The sequence below is a fragment of the Halichoerus grypus genome, chromosome 5, assembly GCF_964656455.1.
Source record: "Halichoerus grypus chromosome 5, mHalGry1.hap1.1, whole genome shotgun sequence".
NCBI classification, from domain to species: Eukaryota; Metazoa; Chordata; class Mammalia; order Carnivora; family Phocidae; genus Halichoerus; species Halichoerus grypus.
In genome coordinates, this window is record NC_135716.1 from 139131628 (window position 1) to 139153626 (window position 21999).

A 21999-nucleotide genomic window follows, 5' to 3' on the forward strand; every position below is an offset into this window, starting at 1 on the left:
GAGGGCACTTTGGCTTTTTCCAATTTTTCCCCCTACTTTTTGCATTTTACTAATGGGACCACACTTCAGAGGATTCATAGTGTTACCACCAGCTTCCTGCCACCACTACTCAGTTGTTTTGTGGTGGTTGCATTATCTAAATGAGTATGGAAATATTAGTGGCAAAAGAGGAATGGTTATGTCCATGTGTTGTAGACTTGTGTTTTTAAACCAATAGAAAGACATCATGGAAGTGACAAAAGATCTTCCTACCTATTGTCATGTGCTGTGGGCCTTTTATTCTTGAAGCACAGCAGTCATGGGCCATTAATCATACATTTCTATTTAATATCATAGATGTGTAGTTAGTGGAACTTCCTACCAGAATTGTTAGTGGGTCAGTTCTTAGAACCAGTGGTCAGTATTTTTAAAAACTCTTGTCTTTGTTGGTAGCTTAAGTATTGGAACATTGGAAAGAGACTTCTAGTTAGAAGCCCTTTTCAACCAGAGATCTCTAATTCTTCCCATTGAATCAGCTCTGAAAGGGTGCCCAAAGGGGCTTAATTATTACACTTTCCAGGTCTTTAGTGATGTTGCCATGAACCCTGGATCCTAATGATAGCTTTGTGATTATTATTCTCCATGCGGAAAAATATTAATGATATGATTAATAGCTAACAAATTTTAAACAGCAAACCTTAATACAACAACACATTGAATCAGGTGGGATAGCCAGGTGATTCAGAACATGAGTTTGGATCAGGGTTCAAATCCTGGATTAGTCACTTGTTGCTTTTTGAACCAACCTTAGGTAACTTACTTGACAGCGCAGCTTCTAATCTATAAAATGGGAATATTTCACAGGGCCTTGTGTTGCCCAAACTGAGTTGACACAGTAAGTTAATCGAACATGTTAGCGGAGCAATTTTTTTGTCTCAAAATCCAAATATGCCATCTTGTAAGAATGAATCTGTTAGGTATTCTTTAACTGCCTTGCTATCTTCCTAGGCCTCTGAACGTTGATCTCCTATTAAGTAATAACCAACATGATGATGATGATGATAGTGATGAGGATGGCAACAAAACAATAATCTTAGTAATGGTTGACTCTTATTATGTGTATAACGTATGTCAGGCACTGATCTCAAGGATTTATGCAGATCACATAATTTAATTCTTACAACAACCTGTGAGGCAGGTACTATCATTTGTCCCACTTTACAAATGAACAGATGAAGCAATTTGCCTGAGGTCTCATTGTTGGGAAATTGTGGAGAAGAGATTACATATAGGCATTCTCATTCTAAAATGTGTTTTTTAGACTATCCTCTATTAACTTATCTCTCTCTCTCCATTACACTCATGCACATAATTTCAATTAGTAACTACTTGAAGTCATTGTTGAATAGGTGTGTTGAACTACACTCTCCTTCTTTCAGTATGGTCTGTCATGAAGAGAAGATAAAAGGAAAGGCCACCTAATGCCCATCACCCAGTTACTCCATTCCCCAGTTTTTGATTGACTGTGTTTTTTTGGAGTCTGTGTTTTTTCAGGTTGACTCTAGCAGTGTCTTACGTATCTATCACACTTTATAATTTTCAGAGAAACTTCCCACCTCCAAATAGGCCTAGGAACCATGTGAGGATGACGTTATTTTAAAGATGATGAAGCTGACAACCTTAGAGGGCAAGGGGCTTCTTAAAAATTAATTTTACAGATAAATTAGAGAAAGATTTGGGATTATCTATATTAGTAAGAATAACAATAAATCATTTACTAAATATTGACTGTAGGCCAAACACCATGCTAATCACATCAATGGCATTAACTCATTGGAGCCTCAACAATCAAAGATGTGGAATCACATGGCCAAGGTTCACTCTTAGTACATGACAAAGTCAGGGCTCAGTCCCAGGTTGGGAGCTCTCAGCTCTTAATTTAAGTTTCTACTTCTCTAATTCTTTTACTAAGGATAAATGAATTTCCTTTAAAGGACATAGAAAGGACACTTAATCCATTTTTAAACCCCATTCTATGTGTGGGATATATTAATTATGATAATAATAATTAACACTATTTGGTGTTAGCTGTGGCAGGCACCATACCATCCATTTGCTCATTGAATTAGTAAGTCCTGAATTACCACCTGCGATGTGCCAGGCACGGTTCTGGGTGCAAGAAAAACACACATGAGCAGAACATTATCTTTCATGGAGCTTACAGTCTTTTGGGAGAAACAGAGAGTAGCCAAATCATCACACACCATTGTAACTATAAACAGTGCTAAGTGCCCTGCAGGGAAGTCTGGAGTGCTCTGAGGGTTAGTCAGTAGAGTTCTTTGACACAGTCTGAGAACAGGGAAGGCTTCCTGACAAAGCCATATTTGTATTGAGAAGGGAAGGTGGGGAAATGTTAATTATGGGAGAAGACTGTGTTCTAGGGAAAGGAGAAGAACATGTATTAGATCTGGGATTTGGGGGATTTTGAGGAACTAAAAGGTTAACTAACTGGCTGGAGTATGTTTAGGAAGAAGAATGGTCCTAAACAGGCTGGGAGAGGCAAAACCATGCAGGCCTTGTTAAGGATTTTCTCGTTAAGAGACAGGGTAATTCATTGAAATGACAGATCACTTGTGTTTGAAAAGATCCTTTGGCCTTAAGTGTGAAGAATAAATTGCATGGGGCAAAGACAGATGCAGTGAGGCCAGTTACAAGGCTGCTGGGTGAATGTGGGCTGGAAAAGATGGAAGCTTGGCCTGGGGGAGGGTGACGGAGGTGGAGAAAAGTGGATGGACTTAGGAATTACTTAGGACATAATTTCAACAGGGTTTGAGTTATGTGGAGTGAGCAAGAGGGTAGTAGGATGTCTCCCAGATTTCTAGCTTATACAATATGCATTGTTTCATTGAATCCTCCCAAGAGCACTGTGATGATGATACTTCCAAGTTTCAGGAAACCCATTCAGAATGTTTCCAGTCCCTGTCCATGGTCATACAGCTTATCCATGGCAGAGCTGGGATTCATTCAGATCTGCCTGAATCTGAAATCTGGGCTTTTGATGGCTGTTACAAATGGGGAATGGGAAGAAAGTACATGACCCATTGTAAGAAAGGGAGTGTTAACAACAGCAGTTAAATGTAGAATCTAATGAAAGAAATGGGCATCACTCAACTTTGAAAATACGCACATCCCCAGTGCCCAAGCTCTCATGACATCCATGCATGTTTGCATCTGGAGCTACTGCTATGTCTATGAGCTCAATGAGAATAAGACTAATATCTTCAATGAGTATGACTTTGTTAAATATCACTCATAAATAAATAACATGTGTTCATTGCAGAAATACTAACAAATACAGAAAAGCAGAAAGAAAAACAATGAAAATCTCCCGTAATCCTCAGAGGGGGAAAATGCTTGCTTGTTTTTAATTAAACAATGCCATACACTATGATTTACCACCATGGGTATTTAGTAGAAAGATCACTGGAGACCCCAGTTCTAGATCCAGGCTTCCTGATGATTTTGACCTCTGCGGGGGGGGGTGGGGGGGGGTGGGGGGGAGGTGGGCGGCGGAATTTAGCCTCTGGGACTCTCGCCTTCTCTTCTGTAAAATGCAGTGAAACTGCCCCCATTTAATTATCCCGGACCTTTTTGGAGGCTGAGTTAGCGTGTGACAGGGCTGGGTGTATTGGTGTCATTACAGTGTAGGAGTGAAAAGCACAGCTTTAGAGTTTCTCAAACTACTGTCTGGCCTCTTCACCCCTACTGTACAGTTTTCTCATCGGTGAAGTGGAGGTAACGATATTGATCTCACGGGGATGTTTGTGAGGATTAGCTCACATGTGTGCAGAGTACTTGGTGGGTTCAGCGGCTACACAGAGCAAGCAGCCAGCACAGGGCAGTCAGAAATTTCCACAAATACCTGGCGGGGCAGCAGTTTGCTGAATGATCTCCTGTAGCCTAGAGGCTCATGCTGGGGGTGTGTGTGGGGGAAGCAGAGTCCTGGAAGGCCCACCAGCCTTAACTGCTCTCACTTCTCCAACTTCTCCAGCTGAGCTGCACGAAACCACTCTTTTTTTGGGTACTTGACATGTGTTAGACATTGGCTAGACATAGAAAGAAGTGTACTCTTTAGACCTTATTTTTTAGGAAGAAGCGACATCGTGGGGCTGGATAGTAAACAGGAAAACCCCAAAATAATGTAATCAGTGTTGTTGTAATACTATGAGCAAAGGACTGTGAGGTGGGGTGGGGGTGGGGTGGGGGGGAGTGACTCATTTTGCCTCAGGGAACCTGGGAAGGCTTCAGGGAGAAGGCCTGAGCCTGGCAGGGGAGGGTAGAGTTTACTGGGTGGAAAAAATGGGCACGGGCATCAGTCTGTGTGCTCGTGAAGAATACTCTTCTGAAACTCACAGCCCAGGAGACCCTCGAGATGGCCAAAGCCACTTGGAGACATCTGGTGCCAAAGTAGAGGGAATTGGGGTGGGCAGAGGAGGTTCAGCAAGGCAGGCCTCTGCAACGACCAGGCTCCCTGCTCTGCATTCTCTCTGTGTCCTCCAGGTCCCGTTCCTGCTAACCACTTTCCTGCTTGAGGGCCCCTTTCCCTATTTTAGATACTTACATGGTCTTCTGTCTCCCTTCTCCCACCCATGGAAGCCTGCCAGGAGAAATGGATCAGATGTGAATAGTGGGAACTGCAGTGTAGTTTGTATGGTTTATGTGGCCGTGATCCCTCTCTTAGGGATATTTGCATTTCAGTTCTTTGATTTTGGGGGAATGAGACACTTTGGTGCGGGAATCCCATTCTAGCTTCTGATCCATGGTGTACTCTCACTAGCTTTAGGCCCTGGGTAGCAGGTGTGTTTTGTTTGGTTATTACAGTTTTGTTGTTACTGTTGGTTAGTGATATTAGATATCACTCTCCAGTTTGTCACCAACCCCACCATTCTCCACTAGATCGATTATAGCCTCATTGTCTTACCCTGAGCTCACCTGCTTGGTCTGAAGATATTAGTGTATGTGGCCCCCTGTGTTAGGCTTTGTTATTTCTTGACTTTTCATTGAGAAATTTTATCAGTCCCTCCTATGGTAATCTTCCCCCTCAGATTTTTGCATTTGTCCCTTTCTTATGCAGTTCTATCAGCAATACTGGGTACTCAGTGCTGGGCAACGTATTACAAGTGTTCAAAGACACCCTCCTACTTACTAGGACAGAGTCCAGACCACAGCACCTGTTACCAGGTCATTTCTCACATGTTTATAAAAATGAGAATTGAGGTTACCGTTTTTCTTAAAATAAAACACAACAAAGCAATTTATCATGATTTTAATTGATTCTTAAATGAATAGATGACATAAATTATTTAGCCCACAATGTTTATCTTTTCAACATTTGAAGGGAGCTTATCAAATCCAGCTGCTGAGACATTTCATCAGCAGGACTAGAGGTTGTGCATCTGTGAGGGAGAGGGTGGATGAGCTATATTTGGGGTTGTGGGGAGGAAGATGAGGCCATCCTGGGAACACACCCTAGATGGGTAAAGACTTTTTCTACACCTCGGTTATGTGGGGAGATGGTGCACATAATGGGGTATCTACTGAGGTGAGAAAGGTCAGCCACATTGACTGAGTGTCTGAGTCAGCTTATGGGCACCAGCCCTCCCCTATGAGCCTGCCAGGCACACCGATTTGGTGGAGGGCTGCTCTGCCCAGGATTCGGCATCCCCACGTCTGACCTGGTCATTATTCCCAATTATCATCCATTTCAAAGAGTCAGCAGGGCAATAGCATGTACACATCAAGGTAAACAAAAGGAACTTGGATTATGAGGAACAAAAAAATCTGTCTCACATGTGGCACCATTAAAGAGCTCTGGCTGAGACATATTGTTTATAGTCAGCAGTTGTCTGGAAAATAGATGTTTACTTGTAGTGAGTATATTAAGATCTTTGCCATTAGGTAATATATATCCTGCATTGTGTCTTTCCTTACAGAAAACTATGTTGGAATAAACCTTCAATTAGCAATTCCTGTGCAATGAAAAATATTAAACAGCAATAATGTTCTATATTGGCATTTCTGCTTATTAGAAAGAGAGAGAGTGATTGAAACACCAGGAATCTTTCTTTGGAAGGATGGCCTTTTTAAAATGGTATATTCCTTTTAAAACTGCAAGTGAAAGATCTGCTAAATAAAGATTAAATTGCTTACAGAAAAAATTGTCCCTAATATTCAGTAAGGACTTTAACACACCAAGTTTCCCTGAACCATCCATCTTCTGATGAAAAGGTGTATTTTAATATGACCACATGCATCAGACTCTCTGCCTCTCTGAGCGTCTGTAGTCAGTGATGATACAGGCTGTTTCTATTACAAAATAGGAACTTGTTTCCCACAGCTCTTCTAGAACAGGGCCTGGGTCTTATCTGGCTTTTGACACATTGTCATTTCTCTGCCTCCATTTCCTTAGCGAACAGACTTGTGCCCCCACAATACCATCATAGGAATGGATGGTGCTAATCCTGTCAAATTCTGAATTCTGTTACAATCTAGCACTTAAAAGAATCAACTCGTTTATGACAAGTCCAAGATGAAGCCAGTGGACTCTTGCAGTCTGAGCAGCTCCTTCTAGGTGAGCATGTCCTTGGGTGGCGAGCGACCTATTTGGCATCTTGGTCCCCTTGTATGTAAAGGGGAGCAATAATGCTCACTTCATAGGTTTATGGTTAGGATCAAATAAAAAAATATGTAAAGTACCTAAAACAGATTCTGGCAGATAGTTCGTGTTCAATCAATTCTGTTAATATGAAATCCTCAGGTATGGAGAGGTTGGCTCCCTAGTACGTTTGAAGCTTAAATGATGGCAGCTGGCCCTACCCCTTGGCCCTTAGTAGGGGCTCAGTACCTAGTTGGTGAATAAATGAAAGACTGCTGCAACAAGCTCCTAAGTTTTCACTCCCGGATCTATCAGTCTAACTGACCAACCCATTTTGCCAGACCATACATTCCACTTTTCTTCGTCTTCTGTTTTTCTCAGTGGAACCCACCATTTCAATTAGTAGCAGGAAAAACTGTTACATATTATTCTAGAGCTTTCTTAAGCCAAATCAACAAATACTTACTGAGGGCAAGACAGGTGAGCAGAATGAGGTCAGGAAAGAGAACTCAGCATAGTTTCTAGAACACTGCTCTGCAAATATATATGGCATGGTAAAAATCTAGGACAGTGGTTTGTCTTTATTATTTCTTTTCCATTTTAAACGATCTAATGGAGTAAGATGAATCCTTACCTTCTGGTCCTGATTTGTTATTTCATTCCCTGCCAAGCACCCATTTCACAATATATGCTCACCTGAAACACTCAGACCTGCTGTCACAATAAGCAAGATTTCCTTTCTTCGTAGGTGCTAAGGAGATCTCAACAGGGCTTTGGAATCTTCTTAGATTAACTCCTTCGCTCCTTATGGGACACCTTCTGCACTCAATAATATGGGTGTTCACAATTCTGAGTAGAACTGAGGAGAGATGGATGGCATAAGGGCTACGACCATCTATTTTTTATTTCCAAACTAGTGCATCTTGCTTTCTCCCTTACAGTATTTCCTTCTTTGCTTGGTTTCACAGAAATGTTTTAATAAGAAAGTTTTGAGAATATCCTGGGATTATAGTCTTGGAATGAACTTTCATGCTCATAGTATCAGCCCCTTTAGTTTAAAACTATTCCACTTAAAAACATCTACTTATAACTACCAGCTGCTGGTTCTTTTCTCTTCATACTCACGAACGCACACACAGACACATAGAGTCTGCATATGTACACACACATGCACACCCCCCCCACATGCCCTGTGTATATGTAAACATCCAGAAGGAACAATGCGTTGTAAAAATTGTCCTGTTGAGTTTGTAATCCAGTGTGAGTTACTGAGTGCTGATAAGTAAAGGAAGTTCAACCAGACAGTTTAATCCTCCAATTTCCTGTCTTCTAATCAGCCCCTGATTCTTTTGGTTTTAAATTAGAAACATTCCTGACAATATTCGGGACAGGTGAAGGAAAATCAACTAGAAAATAAGTAAGGACAAAGCATTTATTTTACAGTCTAAAGTTCACAGGAGAAATATGAGCATAATAACAGGAAATCAAGATTTTTAAAAAGATAGTAGAAGAACATAGGCTAGCTTAAGTAACCAATCACATTTCTGAATGGAGTGCATTTGGATCATAATTTGATTTAGAGAAAAAAAATAGGAACATATTTTAAAGGATTTGTGTCTCCCTAAGCATAGTAAATGGTACTTTAAAAGATGTTTTATAAGGCTAACCTAAAGAAAGTGATAAGGACAATTTCTTAATATATGTGAGAGAAAAAAAATAAAACGCTACTTTTTTCAGATTTTGCTTGCAATCAATCGTTGCTAATACTGTGAGAAAATAATAGTGCATGGAAATCTTTGAAGTGAATGCATATTCTTGGAAATGAATATAGTCACACATATTTATAATGGCGGATAAAAATAAGACAAGTGTGCATTTAAAAATAAGCACAGGCAGAGTGTGCAAATGCTTGAAATAGACTGTGTATAAATATGTTTATCACGGACACTTCCTTTGGAAAATATACTGGGTACCGAAAATATGATATGATTTATTATTTACTGAATCCCCTCATTTTGATTCTTTTCATTTATAGCCATTGTAGAAATTTCCAAGTTGTTTTAATCATCATCGTGAAAGAGCTAGTGCAAAAGCATAGAAAAATCTTCATTAGGCAATGTCTTCAAAAGAATATAGAAGACAATCATTAACCACAGTGGCTCAGTTGAGAATTAACAATTTAAAAACTGAAATGATAAATACAACTAAAGTTGTGAATCCAAGCAAATAACAACAACAAAAGGTTGCATGAGATATGAGTTCTGAGTTTTGCGTCTGCAGCGGTTAGGGCTGTCAATCATTCGAGAAGTAGGCTGGAGTTGAGAGTTATTTTGAATTGTTGAACACAATAAGACAGTATTTCACAGACGTACCTTGCTTGGTAAACATATATATTTACTTTTAAGAAAGGCATTTACATTCCAAAGCATAGCATATCCTTGCTACCCAAGTATTTCCTGGTATCAAAGTCTGAGTTGTAAAAATTTGAATTAAGTGATGGATAATTCTTGACTGAAAAATTATATGGCAATTTCTAAAAAGAATGCTTCCAAAATTAGTGCTTGGGAACTGAGCATGGGGAGAGGGAGGTGGCAGGATGATTTAATAACCTTCATTTCATAGTAACTATGAGTTTTTAAATTGGATTGAAGAAGCAAGTGTATCTTGTAATTCACATAAAAATAGTCCCATAATATCTTATCAGTAAATCATTAGGAAGAGGAGGCTGTTTATTCTGCCTTCGTTTGAACGCCATGTGGGTACAATGGAGGTAATTCCACTGGACAGAATTATATTTTGAAGCATATGCATGCTCCCAAGGTGCTTCCATTTCATCTGGAGTGGAGAAAAATTTCATGAGGGTTTTCTTTAGTTGTGTGTCGAAGGCTTCAAATAGAGATGTCACAACATAGCTAGATGCAGTTGATATGCAATATCTATTTCTTGATTTGCATGATTAAAGCATTAGAGAAGTGGCTCCGATATCAAAAGATTTCTCATAAGTGGCAGCGCCAAAGGTAATTACTGTTAAAATGTACATGCTTGAACCCTGGTCGCTTGTTAGCTTCTAAGTTGTGTTTACAACTCTTTGGGTTGGAGTAAAAGTTTTCATTTGAGTTTTCGATGTCAACCCCTCTCCCACTCCATTTTGATATCAAAAGTGTATTTAACATTTCTTATATTCTATGTCTGTCGAAACGGCATCAGCTTTAACCCCAAAAAGCAATAAAAGGTAAAGAAGACCCTTCTTAGTATTTCACATTTTAAGATACTTTTTTCTTGAACAAAAGTAGCCTTTTGAAGACAAAGCTAAAATTTGTACTTAAAAAAAACACAACACACCAACCCCATTAATTTAGTCAACCAACCTTCAGTTTGTTATCAAAAAGTGCAGTTAAAACCCTACTGTAAGCTGGGCGCATTATGATAGGGGTGGGGATAAAGAGGGAAAGAGGAGAGGGGTTGTTATTCTCAGGCTTTTATTAACCAGTTTCTTTCATTCTAGTGGGTCTTTATTATTTAGAAAAATAAAAATGATTTGGGGCTCTATCCATTCTCACCTAAAATTTTGGAGTAGGTAATGGCTGTCTACAACTGGTCCAACATATGCCCCCAAACTAAAACAAACAAACTCATTTGCCATACAAATTGTTTACGATTCATTAAAAAGCAAAATTGCATATCACGGTGCTGGCAGCTGAGGCCGAGCCTCCACGGGCGGAGGGGGCATTCACTGAGTTGCCTTTGTATGCTGGGAGGACCAAGCGGAGGTTCCCACTATGCAGCCCGGAGCCTGTGCAACCAGATGACGCATGAGGTAATTTTAAAGCTTTATTTGCCTTTAGTGTGAAACTCGGATCTTGTACTGTCCTTTGGTTAAAGAGCCATATCAGCCAGGGGCAAATCTGCATTTTTTTTAAGTTGGGGAAAATTGTTTGGGGTAGTGAGGTGAGGGTCTGGAGGGAAAGGGAGTGAATTCTATTCAAGGAAAGAGAAGAGCTAAGAGAAAATGCGAAATTTCTCTTATTTTAATTAATCCTTTCCCCCCCCTTCATCAAAGTCCTCAATTTCCCATCAATAGTGGGAAATTTACATTAGAATTATTTGTAACTGGCAAATTTAAAATGTTGTGGTATGTGGTCACCTTTGAGGGAAATAAAAAATCCATTTATTCTCTATGGTAACTTCTACAGCTTCTTTAAAGAGCACTCTGATTTCTCACCCTTTTTCAAAGCAAAGATCTAGAAGCATTGAAGTTGAGAGAAACTTCCTGTCGTATGCAGCCTAAACAGCAGCATGTGAGCTTACAGCATTGTTTATTTTTAGTCAACTGCATTGCTAAATGTTTCCACCACTTTTATATTTTATATTCCCGGCGGTAAAACATCTGTAAAACAATTTTAAATGAAAAGCAACTTCCAAGTAAACTTTACAAAAAATAAATGACAGTTTTCCAAGTTAAAAAAAAGAGGAGCATTTGGTGATCTTTGCAAGAAAAAAAAAGATAACACAATTTGCCATAAAAAGTAACAGTCTATAAAATCTACGAGCTCTTGAAATACAAGGAAGGAGAATGTCACCCAGAATATGACATCAGCGCGCAGGTTTTTTTTTTTTTTTTAAGGCTTACAACTTAGCTTAGAAAATAATAGCTAACCCAATCATTATATTCATTTCTGGTGTTTAACAAGCTGCACAAGGCAAAGCAATAGGCAACATCATGGCATACAAGTAAACCTTGTTCTTGCTGGCAGAAACTCTAATGGGAAAATAAGTGCCCTGAATAGTTCAGGATCTGAGTGGATAGTCTACTGCTAGTCTAATTAATCAAAAAGTGCAAGTAACATTGTCCTGAAATATTTGGCAAAGTTTCTATTGTCTAGTTAAGAAATCACAAGTTAAAATACACATGTACACACATACCCACAACCACCTTTACTCAAGGGTCCTTAGGATGGACACACTGCACCCCAAGAGCAGCCGAATAGAATCCTGCGGTAGCTCACTTTTAATAGTCTCTCAGTCCTCAGAATTCCTAAAACTTGCCCAAATGATACCACCATTGGTCCAGGAAGGGGAAAGGAGAACTCTTTCCGCAGATCATGCAATGAAACCGACCATGTCCTGTCTTGTAATTCCATTCGCCAGTCTCCCCCTTCAACACCACTCTCTCTCTCTCTCTCTCCCTCTCTCTCTCTCTTTTTTTCTTAAACTGATATCTATGTGAAATGAGCTGAAGTTCACGGTCCAGTTAGGAACGGATAATACATTCATTGTCCTGGCAGCAAACTTTTTTTTCACTCCCTGGAAGAATTCACGCTTGCCACAAGAATAATAATTACGGAAAACTAGAAGTGCTCTGCTAACGAAGTAATCCTTAACGGACACCACCCTAACGAGGGCAGTGATGATGTGAGGACTCTCTTCCTCACAGGACGCGCATCTCCCGTGACAATAAGCTATTGTGCGCCCTCCCAACTCACTCTACCTCTTATAGATCCAAGATGTCAAAGGTTGTCTGGCCTGGTTGACCATGACATGTGAGTTAACTCATTCTGCGGCCGCATGGTAGAACTTTATTAAAACTTTATTTGTACCCAGAATAACTAAAAGATAGAGTGTGTGGGTCTTTTCCCACTCAGAGCCGGAGTTCCTCAGAGATTTAAGACCTGCTCTGAAATAAACAAATGGGGAAAAGTTAGATGAGAACTACGGGTCCCCAGATGGAAAACAGGGAGTGGGGACCCAGAGTTCTCCCACAGGTGACTTCAGGCACTCCAATTAATGGGGCAGGACGGGAATTCACCCAGGGATTGCTTCTCCCCAGCTCCAACACACGTCCTCAGAAAATACCACAGCCAAGGAAAAACCAAGCACCCCATAGTCCCTGAAAACAAAAGTAAAGGGGGCTGCGAAGCTAGAGAGAGGGAGCAAAACCTGAGGGCCAGGACGAACATTTCATTTTTCTTTTTTTTAACCCCAAGACCGACTTGGCTAAAATACCCACCTCCACCTTAAAACTTCTGCTACTTAAAAAAAAAAAAATTAAAAAAAAAAAAAACCAAAACAAAACCCCAACAACTCTCAAACACTGTCCCATGGAAAACCAGGGTAAGCGTTGCTGGGAACTCGAGTCGGAGAGTGGCAGAGAGAGGATGTCAAGAGGAAGCAGTGTGAGGCTGCTTCACTGAAGAGTGTGAAAAAAATCAAATGTGAATTTGATGAATGTGAGGTCTGGGACATTTTGTCAAAGAGGGAGGGAAAGTAGAAAAGGGAAAAAAAAAAAAAAAAAGCAGCCCCGGCTGCCAACTCACCATCCACCAAGTTCTGGCCGAGATGTCGTAGCAGAGCTGCCATTTGATGGAGCCGTCGGAAGCTTTCCCTGCCATTACGCTGTCAGCAAGCTTCATCTGATGCTAACTCACGGGAGATAAGACACCTAATTGAGAAAACATTTGCAGTGGCATGTGGGGCAACATGTAGTCCGGTCCATACCATATGGAATCATGGGTAAAAAAAAAAATCTCCTTGACAATGAACCAATCTCTCACAGACCCAGTGGCAAGGTGAAGTGGAGATGAAAAGTCTTCTGCTCCTAGCACTGTCTTCGCTCTCCTTTTTAAAAAACAAGGACCCACTGCTACACATCAAAGAGAGGCGGTTAAAATTAAGGCTTCATCACTCAGATGATTTTGGTCTGCAAGGTTTTTCCTTTCCTTCCAACAACCAATCCCCCCTCTTTTTTTTTCCCCCTTTCTTTCTTTCTTTTCTTTCTTTCTTTTTTTTTTTTTTTTAAGGAGAATAAAGAGATTTAATAGGACAAAGGCAGGTAGTGGACTGCGGAGGGAGATCGCCACAGGCTATTAGCCTAAAATTTCTGCTTGACAGATGGAACTGCTTAGAGACTATCATGCGATGTTTTGGGCTTTTTTTTTTCCTGCTCCCCCCACCCCCTTCGACTTTAGGTCTGATTCAGTATCTGTTTTTCACAGCCACTTCTCTCAAGAACGTGAGCTGTGCATTTAAAAAAATGTTTAGTTCAGTTTTCCTGTCTTACACATCTCATTGGAAGCAAAGAGAAAAGTCTAAAACTAAATCTGGGAACAGCTGAACAGGTTTTCCAAGGAGAAAAAAAAAAAAAAATTCTGGGGAAAAATATTTCTCTTTCCTTACCTTATTTTTTAAAAAATTAATTCATTGGTTAATTTGGTTGTGAAGGAACATAAACATGAGATGGTTGAGTCCCTTGATTTTTGGTTCAGCTGGCATTGTATTTAGGTGTGTTCTTATGTGAGGAAATACATTACTGATATTTCACAAGTTCTAACCTAGGCTAGGCTACACGCCATCTCTATTTTTTGGTGTTCTATTTTTTTTTAAATTAATTCTGAGCGTTTCAATTCTCTGTGAATAAAGTGATCAGTCATTATCAATTCAGTTTAACACAATTCAGGCTAAACTTGACATGAGTACTTCCTTATTCAAGGAAAATCACATCTGATTTCCTTACTGTAACCAAGCCATCTTCTTCACAGGGGTTTTTAACCGCACATCCTCTCTTTAGAGGAAAAAATAAACCACAGCACGGACCTACCAATAAGAGTGACTGTAAAAATGATTTTTTTTTTTCCTTAAGTGAGAAGTCCGGGCAACTGCTGAATTTCAAGTCATTTTACTCGAGGACTAAGAGGGGAGAAGTAAAGCGAATACCATGTATTTGTTATATTTTATTCTTTCAAACTGTGTCAAATTAGGAAGAGCAGAAATACCTTTATAAGGGCCGTGTACCGGACACATCTTATTTATTTTTTTTCTGGATATAAGCGGTTTCTTGATCCCCAAGAACCTAGCAGTGATATTACAGTTCTCTCCACAGCAGGTCTTCTGTATAGGCACTCCTGAGCCTGGGGGAATTTATCTACATCATTTTTCAGGGCGATTGAACTGTGGTTATTTAAAAACTTGTGCATTTACAGCCCAACTATCCAGTGGATTTTTTTCTAGTCACATTTTCACCTGAATAATATTTCGATGAACTTATCAGGACACATTTTAAGTTCCAAAAAGGTTAAATTCGGTGGCTTTTGCTTTCCTCTTTCTAACCTCTTCCTTAGTAGGTGTTATTTTAACTCTTTAGCATAAGGTAAAATAGCTGTTTTGACAAAAATAATTTCAGTAAAGTAAATTTTATCCAGTTGCATCTGAAATGTTTTATAATTTAAAACAGGACGCCCAGACTGTTTCTACAGAATGAGCCACAAATATAACAAATAAGACATTTTTATCTCTCCCATCCCTCATTGTAATGGGGTATTTTTTTCTAATAATATGGGGGCAGAAGGTGGTATCAGGAATTATTATCAAATATGGATATTGCCATCATGCTTAGAAGCATCTTTACAGTTTTTATTACTCTGGAATTACCTCTCTTTTCAGAAAAAGAATCTGCAGCAGCATAGGAAATGTTAAGTTGCCCTCAGTGTCCACAAGCAAATGGACCTTCTGCCAGGATCTTGCCCTGAGCTTGCCAGCCAAAACATTTGCTGTCTTGTGTAACTGCCGTGTCATTAAAATGACCTGATCTTTCTGCAGTTTACCATTTCGAGAAAGAAAAGGAAAAATGCTGGAACTTCTACATAGAATGTAAAATAGCATAAAACAGAAAAAAAAAGGGGGGGGCAAGGGAATAAGAAAAGAAATGAAGCAGAATTACGCATTTGAATCAACCTATTTCGTCCTTTCCTACTTGCCTCTGAAAAGCAGACAAAACCAAAATTTTTTCGCTTTAGGGTCTTCTCAGCGTTCTCCAGGGCAAGGAGGCACATGGGCATTTTGGATTCATGGGGCCACAGCCTTAACAATTTCTAAGTTTGTCCCACAGCAACCTCTGAAGTTGGAGGTGTCTCTTATCTGAGCTACTGCATTTCTGAGACTCGGAACACCCTGTTCATGCCCATTATTTATGAATGAATGGGGCACAAGGTAAACTGGAGTCCAGATTTTACTTTGTATATGATGGAATACCTGGGAAGGTTTTACAGGAGATGACACAGTAGCTTTGAACAAAGAAATGAGAAATATTATTGGATAATAGTGTTTTAAATCCAGAACAATTAGGTGCATTTAACTTTATCATTGTTCTCTAAGAGGCTGGTGGATGCTGTCCTTTCTCATACGGCAATCAGTCTTTTCACAGTGTGGCCCGTTGTTAATAGCCTTAAAACAAGATTAAATAAAACATGTTAAATATTGCAATTATTGTGGGAAATAAAATTATTTGGTGAGCATAATGGGGAGCAATTCAAGCATTTAACATGATCCAGGAAATGCTACTCCAAACAATTGCATTTGCTTTATGCATTTTTCCCCTTTGATTGCTGACAGATGCCTCTTTGGAAACAAACATCTAAATGGTTTGCTTTCAGTCAGAAAAAAAATATAACAGAAAGTGGCTACATGTTTTGAATTTAACTCTTGTCATTTGAATACTTCTTTCCACTGCACGTGAATGAATCTGAGACAAAAACAGGACCCTCATCAAGAAATAACCCCATCAGGATTTGGACTTTCTGACTTCCTTTGAACATGTTTTATCAGAAGTGGGAATCCTGCAGCTATGAAGTCAAGTGGTGGGTTAAACCGCTGGGCATTCCGCACGGTATGAGGAATACGGTCCGGTGACTGTGGGGGAGCATTAGAAAGGGAATTGTTTTCTTAGAGCATGAGGCCTCTGGAAAAGAGCAAATTACTTTCCAGACTCTTTCTGGTTCTTGTGGCCGAAGCACCCCAAATCAACTACCCCCTTTTGATGAATGGGAAGAGCCCGAGAGAGCTGGGGGGGCGGTGGGGGGATTCCCATCTGTATCTTTGCTGCAGTGCGCTTGGATAAAAACCTCAAAGACTCTGCTGCCAACAGGTGTACAATACCAAGGAGGGACTTGGGTTTGTCATATGTTGCTAAAAGGCAACATGAAATGGAATATTAATGATTTTCAGAGGCTGGAGAGTAAGCAGAGTGGTTGCGAACACTGTTTCTGAAGTTCAATGGTCCATATCCTGGCTTGGCTTGTTACTAACTGTGTGACCACTCCCTGCTTACTTTACCTCTCTGATTCTCTGTGTCCTAAATAGGAAAATGAAAATAATTCATTAGTTAAGTGGATAGATGGATAGATAGATAGATACAGTTATTTAGCAAAAATATGCATGAAGTCAATAGTTCCTATATGTAATGAGTGCTCAAGTTATTGTTTTGGTATTGATGTTTTGTTATTATTCCTCTGTTGAGCTAAATCCCCTCTCTTTCCCTTCTGATTCTGGTGAAGCTGGGTTAGGTCTCTTCTCTTTGATCTAAGAGTCTAATAACAGTCTAATAATCTAATAATCTTCTAATAATCTGTACCTTGCCCCGTTGCAGCTCTTAGCACCATCTATGCGTTCTTCTCATATTTGCACAGCTTTTTCTTTCACCTTGGCTCAGACTATTGCCCCTCCTAGTGCATCATCTGCCTTTGCAAGTTAACTTCTGTCTCTGAGACCCCTGTCCACAGTGATCTCTAGCACCTTTGAATTCCTGTTGCCTTTCTTATCTGTATGATTAATTGGTACTTCACATAAATTCACTACATTGTTATTTATCTTTAATGAATATATGTCATTCATTCATTCTTTCACTCATTTAACAGCAACTCCTGCAATGTAGGCAACTAAATTTTTTTTTTCTCCTTTTTTTCAAGCTTTGTTTCCAGAGTCATTGGAAAATTGAAACTCTAGGAGAAGAGTAACTTGATTTTGAATGTACCATATAATAACAGCTAACATGTATTGAGTACTTCCCCTTAAAGCCAGGCACTGTTCTGAGATCTTTTTATTTTCAGGTAGGTCCTTACGATATAGGATCTATTATTAACCCCATTTATAAATTAAAAAAAAAAAAACAGGCTCAAAATTTGAAGCAACTTGTATAGGGTCCGGGACTTAGAGGTGGAAGGATTCAAGCCTAGGAATTATGACTCTGGAGCTTCCCCATTCTGGTGTTGCCTCTAAAACCATGAAAGAGGGGAAATAACAGGACTTAGCACCTGCTATATGCCAGGTAGTTTTTAAGGTACTTTGGGGTATGACAAGTCACTTAGCCTTCACAAAAACCCTAGGAGGTTTGTATTATTGTTTTAAATTTGGAGGTCAGTGTCAAAAAGCAAGAGTCTTGCCTAATGACATGTACTAAGCAAGAAGAGCAAAGATTCCACCCTATGTCTATTTGTCTAAAAGGTTTTTCCTATTCTAATTAGGCAGCTCTCAGAAGATTTTTAAAAATTTCTTTTGTAGAGTTGGATGCTGGGCTTAACAAATATGTATGGCTTTGAATCTCTAGGCTCTTAGAAATCATGAAATTAGAAATGTATACTTTTGCTTACACCATAGAGAAGTTTGGTTTAGGGCAATGGGTATTTAAGACTTCTTTTTTAAAGCGTGTATTGAAGGGGGATTATCTACTATTAATACCTAGGTCTTTTCTCTAACCTTAATCAGGTGGAAAATCCTAGAATGGTGCTCAGGACATCAGTGTCTCACCCTGAAAATGAGTGTGTACTCACACGGAAGCTTTGGAATAAGAAGAAGAATCTACACAAAAGGAGAGACAGTCTAGTCCCTCCAAAGTACAGAGAAATGCCAGGGTCTTTGGTGGCAGATTTATCCCTTCTTGATGAAAGTAGCCAAGTCTTCTGAACAGGTACACATCATTACTGGGCATGAGCGTGGTGACTTAAAAAAAAAACAAACAAACAAAAAACCAGTGTCCCAAGTCACCTGGCATGGTTTTCTCACCGTATGGCAGAAGCAAATGCTACAAAGCTGAAAAGGGCAAAATTGAAGAAAATGCCAGGGGGTCCAGACAGCCCCATCCATTTTAATGATATGTCCAGAGATTGCCCAGATTTTTGAATTAGGATATGTATATATGTATATATATATATATATATTTTTTTTTTTTTTCCTCAAGAAAAATATTGATAATTTTTTCAGCAGAAACTCACCCTCCAAACCCAGCGGAGAATTCATTTCCTTCCTAGTGGCAGGTCTTGTACCTCATTTCCATTTAGAAATTCTTTGACTTTGACTTTCTCTGCATTTTCGGTTAACGAGCTGCCACCCAAGATTGGACTAAACCCTCTGCCCCTGTTAAAATGGAAAAGAAGGAACACCGCATGCAACACAACCCTCTAATAAGTACATTCACCACTTCTATGCAAGGCGCTTAAGAAAACGCAAAGGTTAATATATTCTAACTAGATGTTGGGTATAGAATGTCAGATCTGTCAAATTTCATTATAACTTGCTGCTCGTTGAAAAAGATTTGATTTCTTTTGCCACTGTCCTACTATGCTCAAGTCACAGACTGCCAGCAGCAGCCCACTGAAGACCACAGGCTGGCAGCGAGTGGGCTCGGGTGGGACACCAGCCGCAAGGACCATCTGCTTCCGATTTCTAGCTGAGCCAAGATGTGCAGTGAAGTGCACGCCGTTCACCAGGCCAGCTTCTCCCCTGCTCAAGTTATTAGTGTTACAAGTGAAATGATCTTTTCCAAACGGCAGGGGAGCTATAATCCTTATGGAACAGGACCTTAAAACACGCACATGCACCCACAAAACACATGCATGCACATACACATGCACACACAACATTCAGACATCGTTTGTTAAAGTTGTGTGGAAGGCTGCTGGTAAACTTAATTACAGCCTTCATGGGGTTTATAAAGTATGTTTTATTAAGCGTGATAACCTCTGAGGCAGCAGCTTATACATTGGCCTCATTTAGTCTAATTGAATGATCGAGTATCTTTAGGATGCTTTTTGTGGGCATGGTTGAAAATGACGAGGTGGATTTATTGATTGATTGATTGATTGATTGATTGTTATGTTAATCCCCATACATTACATCATTAGTTTTAGATATAGTGTTCCATGATTCATTGTTTGTGCATAACACCCAGTGCTCCATGCAGAACGTGCCCTCCTCAATACCCATCACCAGGCTAACCCATCCTCCCAACCCCCTCCCCTCTAGAACCCTCAGTTTGTTTTTCAGAGTCCATTGTCTCTCATGGTTCTTCTCCCCCTCCGATTTCCCCCCCTTCATTCTTCCCCTGCTGCTACATTCTTCTTCTTCTTTTTTTCTTTCTTAACATATATTGCATTATTTGTTTCAGAGGTACAGATCTGAGATTCAACAGTCTTGCACAATTCACAGCGCTTACCAGAACACATACCCTCCCCAGTGTCCATCACCCAGTCACCCCATCCCTCCCACCCCAACCCCCACTCCAGCAACCCTCAGTTTGTTTCCTGAGATTAAGAATTCCTCATATCAGTGAGGTCATATGATACATGTCTTTCTCTGTTTGACTTATTTCGCTCAGCATAATACCCTCCAGTTCCATCCACGTCGTTGCAAATGGCAAGATCTTATTCCTTTTGATGGCTGCATAATATTCCATTGTATATATATACCACATTTTCTTTATCCATTCATCTGTTGATGGACATCTTGGCTCTTTCCACAGTTTGGCTATTGTGGACATTGCTGCTATAAACATCGGGGTGCACGTAGCCTTTCGGGTCCCTACTTTTGTATCTTTGGGGTAAATACCCAGTAGTGCAATTGCTGGATCATATGGTAGCTCTATTTTCAACTTTTTGAGGAACCTCCATACTGTTTTCCAGAGTGGCTGCACCAGCTTGCATTCCCACCAACAGTGTAGGAGGGTTCCCCTTTCTCCGCATCCCCGCCAACATCTGTCATTTCCTGACTTGTTCATTTTAGCCATTCTGACTGGTGTGAGGTGGTATGTCATTGAGGTTTTGATTTGGATTTCCCTGATGCCGAGCGATATTGAACACTTTTTCATGTGTCTGTTGGCCATTTGGATGTCTTCTTTGGAAAAATGTCTGTTCATGTCTTCTGCCCATTTCTTGATTGGATCATTTGTTATTTGGGTGTTGAGTTTGATAAGTTCTTTATAGATTTTGGATACTAGCCCTTTATCTGATATGTCATTTGCAAATATCTTCTCCCATTCTGTCAGTTGTCTTTTGGTTTTGTTGACTGTTTCTTTTGCTGTGCAAAAGCTTTTTATCTTGATGAAATCCAGATAGTTCATTTTTGCCCTTGCTTCCCTTGCCTTTGGCGATGTTTCTAGGAAGAAGTTGCTGCGGCTGAGGTCGAATAGGTTGCTGCCTGTGTTCTCCTTTAGGATTTTGATGGAGTCCTGTCTCACATTGAGGTCTTTCAACCATTTGGAGTCTATTTTTGTGTGTGGTGTAGGAAATGGTCCAGTTTCATTCTTCTGCATGTGGCTGTCCAATTTTCCCAACACCATTTGTTGAAGAGACTGTCTTTTTTCCATTGGACATTCTTTCCTGCTTTGCCGAGGATTAGTTGACCATAGAGTTGAGGGTCCATTTCTGGGCTCTCTATTCTGTTCCATTGATCTATGTGTCTGTTTTTGTGCCAGTACCATACTGTCTTGATGATGACAGCTTTGTAATAGAGCTTGAATTCTGGAATTGTGATGCCACCAGTTTACTTTTCTTTTTCAACATTCCTCTGGCTATTCGCAGTCTTTTCTGCTTCCATACAAATTTTAGGATTATTTGTTCCATTTCTTTGAAAAAAGTGGATGGTATTTGGATAGGGATTGCATTGAATGTGTAGATTGCTCTAGGTAGCATTGACATCTTCACAATATTTGTTCTTCCAATCCATGAGCATGGAACGTTTTTCCATTTCTTTGTGTCTTCCTCAATTTCTTTCATGAGTGTTTTATAGTTTTCCGGGTACAGATCCTTTGCCTCTTTGGTTAGATTTATGCCTAGGTATCTTATGGTTTTGGGTGCAATTGTAAATGGGATCGACTCCTTAATTTCTCTTTCTTCTGACTTGTTGTTGGTGTATAGGAATGCCACTGACTTCTGTGCATTGATTTTATATCCTGCCACTTTACTGAATTCCTGTATGAGTTCTAGCAGTTTTGGGGTGGAGTCTTTTGGGTTTTCCACATAAAGTATCATATCATCTGCAAAGAGTGAGAGTTTGACTTCTTCTTTGCCGATTTGGATGCCTTTTATTTCTTTTTGTTGTCTGATTGCTGTGGCTAGGACTTCTAATACTATGTTGAATAGCAGTAGTGATAGTGGACATCCCTGCCGCGTTCCTGACCTTAGGGGGAAAGCTCTCAGTTTTTCCCCATTGAGAATGATATTCGCTGTAGGTTTTTCATAGATGGCTTTTATGATACTGAGGTATGTACCCTCTATGCCTATACTCTGAAGAGTTTTGATCAAGAAAGGATGCTGTACTTTGTC

General features: G+C 39.9%; 1 protein-coding gene across 11 annotated transcripts in view; it reads left to right on the forward strand.

The window, feature by feature from the left end:
• The first annotated feature begins 10163 nt into the window (after positions 1–10163).
• Positions 10164–21999, forward strand: part of LOC118546233 (uncharacterized) — a 567633-nt gene continuing 555797 nt past the window's right edge. For 3 of the 11 annotated variants that reach the window (XM_078073052.1, XM_078073053.1, XM_078073054.1), the window contains exon 1: positions 10176–10451. In XM_078073052.1, coding sequence (XP_077929178.1) covers positions 10447–10451 — 5 coding nt within the window. In that variant the 5' untranslated portion in view covers positions 10176–10446. Of the gene's footprint in view, positions 10452–21999 lie in introns of all 11 variants that reach the window. The other 8 variants (XM_078073056.1, XM_078073058.1, XM_078073059.1 and 5 more) reach the window with 8 other exon arrangements.